General features: G+C 41.7%; 1 protein-coding gene across 1 annotated transcript in view; it reads right to left on the bottom strand.

The window, feature by feature from the left end:
* RAB3GAP2 (RAB3 GTPase activating non-catalytic protein subunit 2) overlaps positions 1–14508 on the bottom strand; it is a 97398-nt gene extending 82890 nt beyond the window's left edge. Inside the window, exon 1 of the mRNA XM_039250609.1 lies at positions 14335–14508. Coding sequence (XP_039106540.1) covers positions 14335–14449 — 115 coding nt within the window. The 5' untranslated portion in view covers positions 14450–14508. The remainder of the gene's footprint in view (positions 1–14334) is intronic.
* Between the last annotated feature and the right edge of the window lie 4146 nt (positions 14509–18654).

Here is an 18654-nt window from a genome sequence, read left to right as displayed (position 1 = left end):
ACTTTTTATTATTATTTACTATAAAGAAAAGCTAAAAATAGTTCACCATGATTGTCTCTTAGAATAAATAGATCAAAATCTCCTATGTGCCAGGGTAATTTTAAAGTCCCAAGCTGTGGTATAATGTAAGAGGTAAGCCAGTTTAACAGTGTATTCTAGAATAAGGACACCAGAACATACAACCTCTTTAGGGCAGTCCGAGTCCAGTGTGAAATTCCAAACGATCCACAATTCACCAAATCATACAGTCACTGGCACGTTCCCAGTTTGCTTACTAAGCTAAGGGGCACTCGTTTTTGTCAAAGGCTAGACTGTAAATTATAAGGAAATTTTAAGTGTTTTCCCCATTAAAGAAGTAGCAAACAATCTTCAGAAAGCAAATCTTTCAATGACACTGTCAGCAACTGCTGATGCCTTTCATTATGATAAAGTCTAATTCAACAAAATTGGTGAGAAAATTAAGAGAATGGGATTCACATCCTCTGCCTTATAAAACTGCACTTACTGTCTCTTCTGCAGATTCCTCTCTGTAGGTAGCTCTGCAAGAGGTGAAAATAACCCACCAGGGATGTCTGAATTCCAGGGATGGCCTCCCCCCGCAGATGTGAGGCCAGCCATCCACGCAGCGCTACCTGAAGAACGCCAGCTTCAAAGATAAACTTTAATGCTAATCTAATCTGATCCTCATTATCCTTTATTCCTTTGCCTGCCACTACTCACTCATTGGTGGGCAGTCCTTGGCAGCACTCTCCAATAAAAATATAACAGAAGCCACACGTTCAATTTTAAATTTACTAGTAGCCATATTTTCAAAGAAGAAAGAAACAGGTAAAATTTTAGTATGTTATGTAATATAATATGGCCAAGATACCACTTCAATACGTAATCAATGTTAAATTATTCAGGAGTTATTTTACTCTTTTCCCCATACTAAATCTTCAAAATCTGATATATATTTTACCCTTAGAACACATCTCTTTGGACAAGGCACATTTCAAGTTCTCAAAAGTCTATGTGGCTAGCAGCTACACTATGAGACAGCACAGGTCTGAAACAACTATTAGGTCTATTGGTCTCAGGCTGTCTGGGATGGATACCCAGTTTTACCCCTAAAGAGTTATATGACTTTAGGCCATTTATGTAATCTCTTATTATCTCAGCTTCCTCTTTAGCAAAATGCAATGAATAACTATATTAACTTCATACTGTTGTTAGAATTAATATCGCCAAAGCACTAGGGACAGTGCTTAGCATATAGACACTCTTAATAGCTGTTAAAATTTTATCATTCTCTGTCCAGTGGTATGAAAGTGTGGCTCAATATTCACAAATCAATTAATGTGATACATCACATCAATAAGAGAAAGGGTAAAAGCCAGATCATGTCAACAGATGCAGAAAAAGCATGTGACAAAGTACAACATACATTCATGATAAAAACTCTCCACAAAGTAGGTTTAGAGGGACCATACCTCAACCTAACAAAGGCACTACAGGGAGAACCCAAAGCGAACATCATACACAATGGGGAAAAAATGAGAACTTTTCCCCTAAGGGGAGGTCCATTCTCACCGTCTTTACTCACCATAGTACTGGAAGTCCTAACTACAGCAATTGGCATAATGAAATAAAGGCACCCAAACTGGTAAGGAAGAAGTAAAACTCTATCTGCAATTGACATGATGCCATATATAAGAAAACCTGAGACTACCAAAAAACTACAATAAATGAATTCAGTAAAGTCACAGGATACAAAAATCAATATACAGAAATCTGTTGCATTTCTATATGCTCATAATGAAGCAGCCAAAAGAGCAATTAAGAAAACAATCCTATTTACAACTGCATCAAAAATAGTAAGATGCCTAGGAATAAACTTAACCAAGGTGAAAGACCTGTACTCTGAAAACTAAAACACTAATGAAAGAAATTGAAGATGACACAAAGGGAAAGATATTCCACACTCATGAATTACTAAAATACTGTAAAAATGTCCACACTAGACAAAGCAATCTACACATTTAATGTAATCCCTATCAAAATACCAACAGAATTTTTCACAGAACTAGAACAATCCTAAAATTTGTATGGAACTACAAAAGACTGTGAATAGACAGAGCAATCTTGAAAAAGAAAAACAAAACATGAGGTATCACAATCTCAAATTTCAAGATACGCCACACAGCTGCAGTAGGGAACCCCTGGGTGCCTCAGTCAGTTAAGCGTCCAACTCTTGGACACTCTTGAGCCTTTCAGCTCAGGTCATGATCTCCCGGTTCGTGAGCTTCAGCCCCACGTCAGGCTCTACAGTGATAGCAAGGAGCCTGCTTGGGATCCTCTCTCTTCCTCTCCCCTGCTCTCTCAAAATAAATAAAATAAACTATTAAAAAAGGCATACTACAAACCTGAAGTAATCAAGAGTATGATACTGCACAAAAATAGACATATAGATCAATAGAACAGAATAGAGCCCAGAAATAAACCCACAATCACATGATAAATTAACTTAATTTAGAGAAATTGAAGCTGAGAATATACAACAGGAGATAGTCGGACGCTTAACCAACTGAGCCACCAAGGCGCCCTGTAACTTGACTTTTCAATCCTGAAGTTTTTTTAGACCTATCACTAAAGATGACTTTTTTGAACTGTCTAAACGGGTTGATAACATAAGCATAAACTGAAGGGCTTATCCTGATCAAGTTCAACATTATGCCTGAATGAATAAAACCAGTGACTGTAAAATATAACTGCATCTCCTTCTAGAGAGAATTTATCCCTGAAGAGATCAGATTACATTGGTATGAAAAAAAACTGTGCAGGGGCGCCTGGTTGGCTCAGTCAGTTAAGTGTGCAGCTTCCGCTCAGGTCATGATCTCACAGTTTGTGGGTTCGAGCCCCACTTCGGGCTCTGTGCTGACAGCTAGCTCAGAGCCTGGAGCCTGTTTCAGATTCCGTATCTCCCTCTCTCCCTGACCCTCCCTTTCTCATGCTGTCTCTCTCTCTCTCTCTTTCTCTCAGAAATAAAACATTGAAAAAAAATTTAAAAAAAGAACTCTTCAGTCTCTCATTTGATAAATGATATAGTTATTGAAACAGAAAACACATTTTAATTCAATCATTAAAAAGTATAGATGTCTTTTTGGGGGGTACTTCCAGTGAATGAACTATTCTGCTAACAAAAGCTCAAATAGGAAATTCAACTTTTGCTTTCTGTAGCTCTTTTTAATTCCAAAAACACCTTATTCTGATTTGCTTCTGAACAGTCTGTCCTCATAAACCGAGTATATGCTTTTCATAATACAAGAACCTGAAGCTAGAAAGGAAATTGAATCCTGAAGTGGGCAATTAATTTGGCAGTATTTGCTTTTTCCAATATGAGCATGTCAAGATCAAAAACTAAATGAGAAACTGAAATCATTAAATGTTAGGAAAAGAAAAACTTAATTTAATCTCCATGGCCTAATAAAAGATCTTATTAGCACGGAAGCAAATTCATTTCCATTCTTCTTGAGACAAGAAAAAACAGAAAATGTACTTGTTTCTATAAAGAGCAAGAACCTCTAGAACCCATGAGTAATTCAAAAGCTTCAACAAAATTAGCTGGCTCTTCTTGGCCAAGGCAAAGAACCCATCACAGAGCAATACAAAGTAAAAAAGGACTAAAGAACAGAGAAACTGATTCTTAATTTCCTATGCCTCAGAATTATTCATCTTTTTCTATTTCTAGGGAAATGGGAAAATAAATTGCGTATTAGCATATTCTTCTCAGCACATAAAATATGCAGCAATCTAAAATGAAGAGGCCATCCCATTTCTACAAGCAGCCTCTTTCAAAACACCATGATTAAATCAGACCAGCTCTTTGAGGGTCCGTTCAGTTCTAGAATTCTAATGACTTCTGTTGTCAAATAAGTGTATGCTCTTAATAGTCAATTCACAAAATGACAGAACTGGAAATATCTTAAAGCTCTAAAATAGCCTCCTGCTCTAAAAAGCTTATAAAAATAAATATGTTCCCTTTGTCAAAATCCTAAGAAACCTTTAGACCTATCTTAACAAAAACAAAAAAATCTATATACACTTAACATCATTTAATTGCTCTAGTCCATTTCCTATTCATTTTGTTAAAGAAATCATAAGGTCAGTAACGTGTACATTAGAAAAAACTTCTACATCTTTTATAATTGTTTCATATGATGTCATGCTTATGTATTACTGATTTATTGTATCCAAAGCATCAGAAAAAGACAAGCATGGCTAACAAGGTGAGGGGGTGCCATTATGAAATAGGGATGAAGGTATGTAAATATGGCTAGCTATAGCTAATTTCTGCATATTCTAAAGATGCCAAGTCAACACTATTTTTTTTTTCTGGAAAACAAAACACATTCTATTTATTTATTTATTTGTTTTACAAATAGTTTATTGTCAAATTAGTTTCCACATAACACCCAGTGCTCCAAGTCAACACTATTATTTAACTCATTATAATATTCAACTAGTACTGGTGAGAAAAATTTCCTTATATTTGAAGTAGATTCTTCTAATACCAAATTAACTTTGCTATTACCTGCTGCTTAAAAAAAAAATACAGACGGGGTGCTGGGTGGCTCGGTCAGTTGAGCATCTGACTTCAGCTCAAGTCATGATCTCACAGTTCGTGAGTTTGAGCCCTGTGACGGGCTCTGTGCTGACAACTTGGAGCCGGGAGCCTGTTTCAGATTCTCTGTCTCCCTCTCTCTCTTCTCCTCCCCCACTCACACTCTCTCTCCCTCAAACATAAGTAATGAAATATTTAAATTTTTTTAAATACAGATAAAGCCCAATAATAATCTTATTTTTTCACATGAGAACTGTTTTTCACTTATCAGAAAAGAAAAAGTCAAACTGGTAGCAAAGAATGATGACAAGTATATGTATAAATAGGCACTTCATTTAACATGGGTAAGAATGAATCTAAACCACTTTTCAGAGTAATTAGGTGACTGTAACCAACATTTAAAATGTGAATGTCTATTACTCAGCAATTCCAACCCTAGAAATATACATATAGAAATACCAGTATCATACAGAAAGACAAGCATAAGGATGCTTACTAGAGCATTTGCTTATAACAAAAATTTTGGAAATAATCTAAATGCTCATTGACAAGGGAATAAATATAGTCTGGTAGAGTCTTCACTGGAACACTGTGTGGTCATTAGAGAAAATGCTACAGAGTTGCATATACAAACTTGGAAAGAGGTTTACATTATAGAAGTACAGAAAAAAGTTCCAGAATACATATTTTACCAAAATAAGACCATAATATAAAATTAAAACGAAAAACCCAAGAAGCATGTGTGTTTACTGTCTAAGCAGAAAGTCTCAGAGGCTTCTCACCACAGCAGCACTTCACAAGAGGTCTTTGATGATGGAAGTGTTCTACACCCGTACTCTCCAATAAGCTATCCACTACACACGTGGCCACTGACACCTGAAATGTGCTAGTATGACAGATGAAGTGAATTTTTACTATTATTTCTATTAAACTTAAATGACCACACATGACTGGTGGCTACCATATTGAATAGCACAGCACTAACGTTTAACACATAGAAGGTGGGATATGAGTAGCCAGAAGGTGACTTTCATGTCTGATTTTTATATACTTAAAAAAAATTAAAAAAGCAATGTGATAATGAGTAACTGTGTCTCTCTTAACCTCCTCTCTTCCGGGCAATTTGTATGTGAGATCTAGGCTCACACGGCACAAAGAAAAGTGATCTGCGTTTGGAAGACTATTTCTGTTCTTCTTTTCAAAGGAGAAATATGGGTATGGCACACACCTAAAAGCTTCAAGGATTTCTTTCCATCAGAAAGGTTCACTTAGGGTCTCTATAGTTCCAAACGGTAATTAGCATAGTAGTCATGCAAAAAAAATACTTGCTGTCCAGAATTCCAAAAATATTAATTAACACCTGAGGAACACCAATCTAAGGAGGTTACCTCCCCTTCTGGAATACTGCAACAGCCATCCAACTGGTCATTCTACTTCCACTTTCACCCACCACTCCCATCCATTCTCTTCTTTGCTGACAAAGAAACGTCCCCAGGATATTAGCTGGTTATCCTATTTCTCAGCTCAGTTTCCTTTCATAAATTGCCACTACTAACTCCGGCAAGTTTCAGACTCCAGCACCACTGCTACGGCCTTAGTTCTGTCTTTACTTCTGTCGGCCCTCACCTCACCTCTATAAACATCTCCCAAATGGTCACCTACCTCGGGCTTTGAACTACCCAATGTATTCTTTTCATAGCTACCATATCCATCTGCCCACAACTCAAATCTTGAAATGCTATGCTTTTGCTTAAAACCATCAATGGCTACCCCCTGCCTATAACAGAACTTCCTGGTAAACTGCAAACAGGGTACCGTTGAACCATCTCTCATGATGAGACCTCTCTCATCTCTCAGACAGCCAGGCAGGGTGTGGGGCTATTGGATCTACCAGGTCACCTCCCACCATAAGCAGCTTTACTTACTCTATATGACCAATTTTTTTAATGTATTATTTATTTCTGAGAGAGACAGACAGACAGCGTGAGCAGGTGAGGGTCAGAGAGAGAGGGAGACACAGAATCCGAAGCAGTCTCCAGGTTCTGAGCTAGCTGCCAGCACAGAGCCTGACGTGGGGCTTGAACCCACAAACTGTGAAATCATGACCTGAACCGAAGTTGGAGGCTTAACCGACTGAGCCACCCAGTCACCCCATCTGTATGGCCAATTTATTACCATACTAACTGATATACATTTTTATTATGTTAAAAAAACACATCATAAATTTCACCATCTTAACCATTTTTAAGCATACAGTTCAGTAGTACAAAGTATATTCACACTGTTGTGAAACAGATCTCCAGAACTTTTTCATCTTGCAAATCGGAAACTCTACACCCATTAAACAAGGCCCCTTTTTTCCACTCTTCCCAGGTCCCAGGAACCCCACTGTATTTCCCATTTCTATGAATTTATTTACTTTTGTGAAATCCGGTAGCATTTGTCTTTTTGTGACTAATATTTCACATAGCATAATGTCCTTAAGGTTCATTCCCAACGTAGCATGCTGAATGATTCCTGTTAAGGCTGAATAATCTTCCATTGTATGTATATATATTTTGTTTATCCATTCATCAATAGACATTTGGATTGCTTCTACTCCTTGGCTTTTGTGCATAGCATTGCTATGAACATGGGTGTGCAAATATCTCTTTGAGACACTGTTTTCAATTCTTTTGGATATATACCCAGAAATGAGATTGCTGAATTATACAATTTTTTTGAGGAAATTTCATATTGTTTTCCATAGCAGTTGCACCATTCTACAATTATGCCAACAGTGTAGAGTTCCAATTTCTCCACATCCTTGCCAACAGTTGTTATTTTCTGGGGTTTTTTTTTTTTTCCTTTATAGTACCCATCCTAATGGGTATGAGGTGATCTCTCATTGTTTTTGATTTGCATTTCTCTCATGATTACTGATATTAAACATCTACTCATGTTTATTGACCATTTATATGACATCTTTGGAAAAATGTCTATTCAAGTCCTTTGCCCAGGTTTTAATTGGGTTATTTGGTTTTACGGTTGAGGTGAAGTAGTTCTTTATATATTGTGGATACTAATCCCTTATCGGCTACATGATTTGCAAATATTTTCTCCCATTCAATAAGTTGCCTTTTTACTGCTGACCTCATCCTTTGATTCACAAATGTTTTAAAGTTTGATATAGTCCCATTTGCCTGTTTTTGCTTTTGTTGCCTCTGCTTTGTGTGTTACAGCCAAGAACTCACTGTGAAGTCCAATGTCATGAAGGTTCCCCCTGTTTTCTTCTAAGCATTTTACAGTTTTAGGTGTTATATTTAGGTCTTTAATCCATTTGGAGTTAGTTTTTGTATATGGATCTGCAGTTTTTCCAATACCATTTGTTGAAGAAACTGTCCTTTCCCCCACTGAGTGGTCTTGGTATCCTTGTCAAAGATCACCCGACCACATATGCAAGGGCTTATTTCTGGACTCTATTCTAGTTGTCTATTTGTCTATATGCCAGTACCACAGGGTTTTGATTACTGCAGTTTTGTAATATTTTGAAATCAAAAGGTATGAATCCTCCAACTTTTTTCTTCTTTTTCAAAATTGTTTTCACTATCGAAGTTTCATTTTTTATGCATCCTTTTATGAAAAAAGACTGGGAATGACTGAGCCCTATAGAAGACTGTCTTCAAACTTTTTGTTTATGTACACCCCAAGAGTTTTACAATGGTATGTATCCCTTGCCTAAAAGATGTAATTTCTGATATACGATAAACATGGACATTTTCATATAAATGTATATCATCCTTTTAAATTTATTCAGTAGATTCCATATACTATAAAGATACACACCAATATTCATTTAAAAATGATGTTCTCAAAAGGTAGGAAGTCCTTTAAATGCTCATTTCCATTCCATTTCCTCCACAGAATGTTATTCTAATGTATTATTAATATATTTTTCTTACTAATCCAAAAATTTCTCTGCAAAAACATGAATTGAGAAAAACTTCTGGTGTGACAAGATTTTTTTAGAATTATATATTAGAATTTTTCTTCTTGACTTATTGCAATTATTTTTAGGAGCTAATAACTGAGAATAACAACATGCATATATCAAAAGTTTTGATGACTGTTAAACATAAATAGCAACAATTATTTGGAAATGTCTCGATGAGATGCATGGAAGAGTTTATGGGCCTTGATTAAAGGGAAAGTCTTTACTAACTACCCTGGAACAACTTAATAATAATATTCAGAATGTATGAAAGGTGAACCTTTACTTAGTAAAGTGGGAGAAGGGGAGGGTAGAAAGGTGGGCACTTATCAGAGAATCTAGAAATTAATTTACTTAAAACTATCTGTTCCCAGGTAACTCTTGGGCAAATTTCCATGTAACCCCAAGGTACTCTGAACTTCTATCGGATGACCCCACTATGGCATAAAATTGAAGTTCCGCTGACACGTCTCTGCAGCCTCACCCATTACCATTCCCCACTCTCTCACAACTTACTCCCTGAAGTGTTCTCAGCCTCATCCTGTTTCACATCCTTTGGCTGACCAATTCTCTCCACCAGAAGGACATCTATTAAACAATTAAGATTTGGTGAATATAGCAGTTCCTCTAAGACTTCCCTGACCCCCCCTAGTTAGAATGAACACTCCTTCATTCTCCAACTGTCATGTTCCAAACTATAGCACAGCACCTTTAACACTCCTTTCACGTGCTTATTTCCTTCATCTGCTGAAAGCTCCTTGAGGAAAGGGACCTATTTTATGCTTACTTTGTGCTTAGTACACAGGAAGTACTCAACAAACACTAGCTCAAAGATGGAAGACAATGCCTGTCTCAATTTCCTCATTGACAAATTCTATCTGTAAGAGCCTCTTCCAATTTTAAATAGCTAACAAAATCCAGCAACTCCATAAATTTTCTGAAATTCCTATAAACGTTCTTTCAGATTACATCTCTCCCTCTAGTATGATCTGAAACCACAGAAAACATTTTCACAGGGTATAAAAAATGACTATTTTATGCCCTTCGTAATATCCCGTCATGTAAAGTGATTCCATGATTTTAGGTTATCCTAATATCCTAAAAAGCACACTCTGCTCAGCAGTTGTATAAAAACATGACTTTAATTGAATACTCCAAGGTAATTTCCTGCTTGTTTTATCTTCTATCTTTCCTGTAAAAGAGGAAGGAAGGGAAGCTGCCTTATTTTTTTAGTATGTCACCAGGAAATTATTTTATTATTAGGTACATTATGAGACCCATAATACTGTAATATCCAAATTATCTCCAAATATTCTGATTCTCCCTCTCTGTATGGCTATCCGCCCCCCCCCCCAACTCCATTATGAACACCAGGAAGCTCTGGTCCAGAATCCAGTCTCACTGGTAATTATGCCACCACAGTTTATGTGCAGAGCCCTACTACTACCCATCTCTGAAGTTTCAAAGTAGGAGACCAAATTTTTGGTCTGAAATAGCATTTGACTGAGCAGAAACAATTACTAATAGTTATCACTAATGTAAACAATGGGAAATAGTAGGTTCAAGATCTCTCTTTTTTTCAAGTTTTTTGTAATGTTTATTTATCTTTGAGAGTACAAGAGAAAATGAGTGGGTGAAGAGCAGACAGAGAGGGTGACAGAGAATCCAAAGCAGGCTCCAGGCTCTGCGTATAAGCTAAGAACCCCACGTGGGGCTTAAACTCATGAACCGCGAGATCGTGACCTGAGCCCAAGTCAGACAGACGCTTAACTGAGCCACTCAGGCGCCCCAGGGTTCAAGATGTCTCTTAAAGCCATTCAAGATATTCTCATTTCAAAACTGAAGATACAAAGTACCATAACATCATACTGTTATTCTTTGACAATTCAACTACAGAAGACAGTAGTACTGAGTTCTGGGTATCCAGGTACCAGGTTATCACTATGTCTACGGCAGCTGTCCACATTAAAATAAAAGAATTATTAAACCAACTAATGAGCCTTCAAGATTATCTCTTACCTATAACAAATAATTCATGACAAGTAATTGAGGGATTTTTGTTGTTACTGTTGTTTTGGTTTTACACATCCCCTAGAGATGAGCCAGGGTAAGAAAATTAAAACTATATACGCTAGGGAAATAGAATGATCTCATGATTTCTGCTTCCTAATAAAGTAGTCATTTACAACACTACTAAAGTAAAGAAATGCAAAGCCTAACACCATCCGCAGGTTTAGGCAGGTCCTACTTACCTGCTCTAACTTTTACCTGCTCTTTTTACGCTGTAAGTTTTCACCCTCACAAAACCTTAGTTCACGTTGTCTTAGTGAAGACCTCTTTACAAAACTGGAGGTTTTGTTTAAAAAAAAAAAAAGCAAAAACACCTGCAGGGATTATGGAAATCCATAGGCTTAGTCATCCCAAGAATTCGAAGTAAACTATCAACAGTATGACAAGATATTTAATGATCTTTATTTGTAAATTAATGCACTGTTTTAACTCTAAAATACTGGTTTGGCAAACAGGCTCACAGGTTAAGAGGTTCTTTCTCCATTTATTTTCTACTTGAACTGATGGTAGCCACAATAATACCAACATACACAACCCTGAGAGTTTGATTTTAAAGGGTAATAAATTCAATCACCCTTGCAAACTCATAAGCGTATTGCGCACTGATCTAGATGTTTATATCCCCAGATGACTCTATGTCCCCCGCTGCCCGGATTGATATCGTAAGGCTATAGCCTCCACTGTGTGACCCTGGACAAGTATTCACTCCGTATGTACCTAAGTTCTCTCACCTGTCACCGTGCCACACAATCGGGAAGGCACTAGCCACATCTGATCACTGGCACATCTGGCACATTGTAATTAACCGAAGTTTAAATTAAGCAAAATTAAAAACTCAGCTCCTCGGTAGCGCTCGCCACATTTCAAGGGCTCAAGGGCCAGATATGGCAGGAGGCTACCACAGTGGAGAGGACATAGTGATAAAAATAAATGGTATGATTGAGACTAACACAGGTGATCAAGGGGGCAGGAGGGACTACATTAGATGAGATGGTCGGGATATGCCTCTGTTAAACGTGGATATCGGAGGGGACACTTGACTAACAAGATGTGGCCAGAATGAAAGCTCTGCATGGCATCCAGAGAAGAGACAGGAACGAAGGAAGAGGCCCCAGGCACAAAGGAGCCCAACTGGTTTTACAACAGTGTGACGGAAGCACAAGAAGTAAGGGAGAGTAGCACCAGTTGACCAGAAGTGGCAGGAGCCAGGGCCTCAAGGGCCCCATAAACCAGGTAAGGGCTTTGGATTTTTATATTAAGCGCAATCCAAAGCCATAGAGTTCTAAAGAACAATGCTATGATCTAAACTGTCTTTAAAAGCTCACTGTGACTGCTTCGGGGAAATAATGACAAGAAAGCAAGAGCAGAAGCAGGAAGATCGTCAGCAGGCCGGTGTCACTGCTGCGGTGAAGCAGCGCAGGGGAGCAGTGGTGGCATAGAGAGAACGGGTTACTTTCTCTCCATCTCCTGTACAGTCCTGTATCCTTCACAATGTGGCCCCTTGAATGAGTCAACTTCTTTTTAGCTCCTCTCTCCTGTACAGATGCTTTCCGCCTCCACCATTCCACAGAAACCATCCTGAGGTCCCACTCACCCCCACCTTCCCAAAACCGATGAGCGCTTTTGCGTGCTGACCCTAGCTGACCTCAGCTGCAGCTGCCCACCGCTCTTCCCTTCACTCAAATCCTCTCCTCCCTCAGCGCCTGGGGCATGCTCTCACCTGGCGTTCCTCTTTCTCAGTCTTCTTCCCATCACCTGACTCTTTAACATCACTGCTCCTCTAAAGTACATCTTCGGTACTTGGTTCACTTCACTGCATACATGATCTTTGAGACTCATTGACATCACTGACATTTCTGGCTGGTAACTTCCAAATTAACATCCCTGGCCCAGGATCCTTCCTACGTGTTAGACCTCCAGATCTAGCATCTGACTGGACCCCCTCACTTGGACGTAGCACAACCATTTAACCTGCACAACACCCACCTCCTTCATTCTCTCCTTATACACCCCTGCCCAAGCCACAGGTGTTCTCAACTCACTCTCACTCATCAGCTCCAACCCCAACACCAGATCTTCACCAGCTCCCGTAGATTCTTAACAGCTTTCCAATCTCTCCTTTCCTCTCAAGTCCTGCTGAGGCTCTTTTAGTTCAAGCTCACATCCCTTCTGGTTTTGGGGGGACAGCCTCCCGCCAAACTCCCTGCTTCCCGTCTCGACACACTGCTACCAAAGCCTTTAACAGGTATTCAAAAACTTTGCTGGATACACTAAGTACAAACCTCACTGTGTCATGTCTCTGCTTAAAGTCTTTGAAAGGCATCCCACTACTTCCACAGGCTTCTCGCGACCAAACTCATTACCGTCACAGCCTCCTCTCCCCCACTCTTCCCCTCGCCTCCTTGTCCTTAGCCATTTCAGGCCTCCCTTGCTCTGCACATTCTATTACCTCTCCCCTCTTCACCCAACTACTACTTCAAAGATGGGCTCAGTTATCACCGCTGCAAGGAGCGTCCTGGGGCCACATCATGTACATGTGTGGATGGATACATATCCACAGAAGTGTGCGTTCATGTATATCTCAATCCCACTGTAGGGTTGCTGTCCACTTCTTTGTCCCGGCTCCTAGTGGGCAGACGCCACCAACCTCACTGGATTTGCAGCACTACTGTTCGGCACAGAGTTCTGATCGGACACCTTCCACACTGAAGAAAGCGGAAGGAGTTTATTTAGCGGGTCTTTTATCACCATTCCAGTACAGCACAACATGACAGCAAGCACTGTACTACGAAAGCAAACGTGCTTCAGGTGGGACACATGAACAATCCAATAACCACAAAACGCACCCCCTTCCGACAGGAGAAATGTGGGAAATTCTGAGAAGCTATGCGGTCTCTAATCAACCTGATTCGGGATCGTACACTACCTGGAAAGGAGCTCATTTAATACTGTCTGATGATGACAAACAGGTGGAAGGCGTCTCGTCTCAATAAAGAACATTAACTTTGCCCGGCCCGCGTTGCTGTAATCTTTAGTTCCTGATGTAGAGTCGCCCTCGCTTCCTGACAGGTTTTCCTTATTTGGGAGACGCCTACTCACCACCCCGGGAGTCACTCATGTGTCGATCACACCATTTATTCTCTATATCTGAAGGGAGGGGGAAGGGCCGGAAGAAGGGAGGCTGTGGGGGAGCACAAACACTTTAGGAAGGGAGGGTGCCCCTAGGCCACAGTCCCGGGGATGGAAGCTAGCAGGGACTGAGGCAGTACCCGGGGAACGCGCTGACAGCTGGCAACGCATGGGGAGGGGGATGCGATCGCGGAGCAAGCCGTGCGGAACAGGGTACCGCGGGGTGTAGGGGGAGGTGGAGAGGGCACTCGGAGAGAAGCCTGGGGGTAGGGGTGGGGAGGGGAGTAGGCAGAGGCGTCGGGAAGCAGGGCGCAGTATGGGCCAGAGGGCTAGTGGCTTAGGAGAAAGCCGGGCGAGAGGAAGACAACACCGACCCCGCCAGGGCGGACGGGGTGTCGGACGAGGAGGGCAGGGGATCAGCGCGGAACGAAGGAAAGCGCAAGGTTGGGAAACCAGGCGCCCCGAGGGCAGCGGTGGCGGGGCAGGTAGGAGACCCGAACCCGCCCCGCAGGGGCCGCGGGCGGAGCCGGGGAAGGAAGCGGCGAGGCTGGGGGGCACTTACTGGGGTCCCTCCGCAAGGCGCCGCTGGGGGTCTCCTCCCGCAGGTGAGGGAAGAGGAAGTCCCGGGCGGCCTGGAGGTCCTGGAAGTGGCAGAACTGGACAATGGAGCAGGCCATGGCTCCGGGAACCCCGCTCGGGCACCCACCTCACCTCACCACGCCCTGCCCCCCGCCGCCCCGCGGCCACCGCCGCCGAGCCCGCACTGCTTTAGCCGCGCAGGGGCGGGGAAACCACACCGGAAGCCGTCAGCGCGCTCGAGCCCGCCGCCCCGGAACGCCGCGCATGCGCGGGCCGGCCCCGGCGCCGAGGCTGGCGAGGTCCGAGTCACGTGACCGGCGGCCGTACTGGGGAGCCAACGTCGACGTGGACGCTGGCTTCGGGCTCGAGTCCCAGCTCTGCGCCTACAGCCGGGAACGAACCCTTTTATTCGTTCTGGCTTTGAGCCAGAGATGACCTAATTGGACGTTGTCCGCGCCAGCCTTTGAGTCATTTAACCAATCTTATTGATGTCCTGCTATTGGCACGATCCTGATATTTCAGAGAAGAATCCCTGTTACACTCGTGGCAGCGGAGCGGGGGACGGTACCCTGCAGGCATGAAAGTGTGAAGAGATTACTTTCTCTTCTGGAAATCGGCCCCATTAAGGCTAACTTTAAGTGCTCCCGCTGCAAATTCCCGTAGTACTTTGCATGCGTAATAGAGTACGGGTTACACCGTATTATATAGTCTTCAAGTTTTCGACGTTCATTTGGCCTTTCATTCATTCTTTCGTTCATCCATCCGTACAAGCAAGTATTTGTTGCTCGTCTTTTTGATGCCAGCCACGTGAGACGCTGAGTATAAAAGAGAATAAAAGATGAAAGGTTTGTTCCCACGGAGCTAAAATTTTAGTGGCACACACGTAGTAGGCAATTAATTACTCAACTATTTAAGTGAAATCGTGACAATGCTGGGAAGGAAAGAAGTACAAAGTGGTAAGACAACACAACAGGGACCCTTAGCTGATGGTGGCTTTGGTTTGGGGGAGTGGGGGTGGAGTTGCCAGGATCAGGAACAGACTTTGTTGTAAACTCCCGGAGGGTGAGATCTCATCTCACTCCTCTTCCTGTCGACAGTTTCTAGCATAGGACCTAGCGGTAGTGCTTAATAAACACTTGCTGAGGAAGTAAATGGGATGAAATGTGCACGTAAATAGAGTAGCCTGCTTATTTTACAAGGCACTCTTTATTTCTTATTTTTCTGTCCATTGTTTAATTGGATAGTCACAACACCATCTTGAAAGAGTGTGCCTTAGCTCATTTTTTTTTAATGTTTTTATTTATTTATAGGAGAGAGAGAGACAGCGTGAGCAGGGGAGGGTCACAGAGAGAGGGAATCACAGACTCTGAAACAGGCTCCAGGCTCTGAGCTGGCAGTCAGCACAGAGCCCGACGCGGGGCTCGAACCCACGAACCGGGAGATCATGACCCAAGCGAAAGTCGGACGCTCAACCGACTAAGCCACCCAGGCGCCCCGCCTTAGCTCATTTTTTAAATTTTTTATGTGTCACTGAATTCATGTTGTCTTGAAGTTCATTTACATTATTTTTTCTTAAAAGTAAATCCAAAAAAGAATGAGTTTAATGTTAGCCCAAACATTAGGCACTCACCTAACTTCCCAAAACCTAAAGTGGCAACCTGAACTGGTCATCCGTTTTGTACAGCAGAAAATGAGATGGAAATAAATTGAAGGCAAATGGATGATGTCCAGAGCGTCCTTGTCTGTCAGGCCACACTTTGTCTTAATAATATAACCATAATCTAGTGCCCAAGTTCCTACTCCATTAATTCCTGTTTCTAGAGTAGAATGATTTTCACAAAATTAGATAATCTTTGCTATCAGGTTAACAGGGATCAGTTCTAACCCTACAAAATATATGGTTGGATTAGATGTACTATAAGGTTCCCGAAACATCAGAGACCGATAATCCTATGATGCAAACTTGCAGAAAAAGCAAGCTTTTAGTGCTTCTGTTTTCCATCTGGAAAAAAAAAAATGCAACGCTTCCTCAGATCACCAAGTCCTTAGTGATTAAACCCTAAAATATGGCGCCCGTACCAAACTAGAATAAAATTTAAATCTCTATTTCTAGTTTTACATGATGAATAAAGAACATGTGGTACTTTGGGGAAGGATACAGTGTCATTCCTTGAAAACCATTCGAGTTGCTATTCAGGTAAATGCACTCTGTGGAAGTGACTGCCCTTGGCCTATTCAGCTGGCCTTTGTATTACCCCGAGGCATTCATATATCTCTTGTGTGGCCGCCATTGAATTTCATTACTGCTGGGTTTCAATGGGTGAAGTCCCTGACTTCCCTCCAAGTGGTATTGAAAAGGCTTATTCATGAATGTTTTGAAGGACTTTAGATGCCCTTCACAAAAATTACAACACATTCATGAACTGAGCTCTTCCCCCAGGAAGTTGTAAAGCTGCAGGGGATGCCTCCGGAGCTCTGCCGCCATGGTTTCTGCGAGTGTGGGAAGACTGTGTCAGACAGGGAACATCACCAGCCACACACTCACAAGGAAGCGCGTTGCAGAAAATGTGCAGGCTTTACACATCCCAGAATAGACCGTGTCTCTGAGGTATGAGTGCAGGAGCTAGGAAAAGCACCAAAACCAGCCAGATTTTGTGACCAAAATAATCACAGGAGGATACGAACATGAACTCTCCAGAATCCATTATTGTGAGTTAGCGTGCTGAAAACTGTTGGTAGGAGAGAGATGCTTCCTGAACGTTGTCAGCAGAGGGTCCTTGCCCATCTTTAAAGCAGCCTGAGGCTGATGGTGTTGGCATATGGAATGGGGGGCAAAGTATGAAAGAAAGAACAATGTCTCAGAGTCCGGAGACCGTGGATCTGTCTCAGCGAGATCACTAACATGAGGCATGAACTTGGACAATTCATGTCACCTTCCTAGGCCTTTGTCTCTTCATCTATAAAATGAAGAGAATGGACTCAAAGTCTGTCTCAGGGATGTGTAGCTTTAGTAAGATATTAGGAAAGAAAGGATCTGGGAGATGGAGTTCCTTAAAAGGAGTGATCTACATAGGCACCCCAATACGAGGTGTGGGTGGACAGGAATGAACTTGAGGGCACTCAGCATCTCTAAATGCAAGAAAGGAGAGCAAAGAAGGAAGATGGAAGAACACTGAAACCTCACCTCACAGCCATGCAGAAAGTCATCCTTGAATTCACATCTGAATTGAAGTGTAAGCAGAAGAAAGGGCTATATACATCTAGTTTTTATTCAACAAACATCCGCAGAGGATAACGTCTAACTTATGACACTAAAGGCGATGTGGTGAGCACAGTGCGGTGGTCAAGACGAGCCATCCAGAGGCTCACTCCCTAACCGGGAAACAGCTACAAGTGACTCTAAGTGTGAGGAGTACTGTGGGTGACTTTTGGTACTCATAAAGGACTGTGGGAGAAATGAGGGAGAGATTAATATTGGTTGGTAGGCTTGTCCTGTGGAAAAGGAGTGGTGGGGAAGACGGATGAAAGGCGATAAACAGACTGGTTCCAGATTATAGAGAACCTCAAAGTCCAAATACTACAATCTGAATTTTATTCTCTGGGCTAGGTATAGCCAATTGAAAAGTTTTTTTAGGGGCGCCTGGGTGGCTTAGTCGGTTAAGCGTCCGACTTTCGCTTGGGTCATGATCTCGCGGTTCGTGGGTTCGAGCCCCGCGTCGGGCTCTGTGCTGACTGCCAGCCCAGAGCCTGGAGCCTGTTTCAGAGTCTGTGATTCCCTCTCTCTCTGATCCTCACCTGCTCATGCTGTCTCTCTCTCTCTCTCCTAGAAATAAATAAAACATTAAAAAAAAAATTTTTTTTTAAAAAAAAAAAGAAAAGTTTTTTTAGAAGAGGTAGGTCATGATGGGGTAGCAGTGTGTAGCATGACTAAAGACAGAGATACCTCAGGAATGCAAACTGGAGCAGCCGCTCTGGAAAACAGTGTGGAGGTTCCTCAAAAAATTAAAAATAGAACTCCCCTAGGACCCAGCAATGGCACTGCTAGGAATTTACCCAAGGGACACAGGAGTGCTGATGCATAGGGCCACATGTACCCCAATGTTTATAACAGCACTTTCAACAATAGCCAAATTATGGAAAGAGCCTAAATATCCATCAACTGATGAATGGATAATGAAGATGTGGTTTATATATACAATGGAATACTACTTGGCAATGAGAAAGAATGAAATTGTGCCATTTGCAGCAACGTGGATGGAATTGGAGTACCGGTATTATGCTATATGAAATATGTCAGTCAGAG

This window comes from Hyaena hyaena, unplaced genomic scaffold (genome assembly GCF_003009895.1).
Source record: "Hyaena hyaena isolate Hyena2069 unplaced genomic scaffold, ASM300989v1 scaffold_374, whole genome shotgun sequence".
Lineage (NCBI taxonomy): Eukaryota > Metazoa > Chordata > Mammalia > Carnivora > Hyaenidae > Hyaena > Hyaena hyaena.
This window is presented reverse-complemented; position numbering and strand designations above follow the sequence as displayed.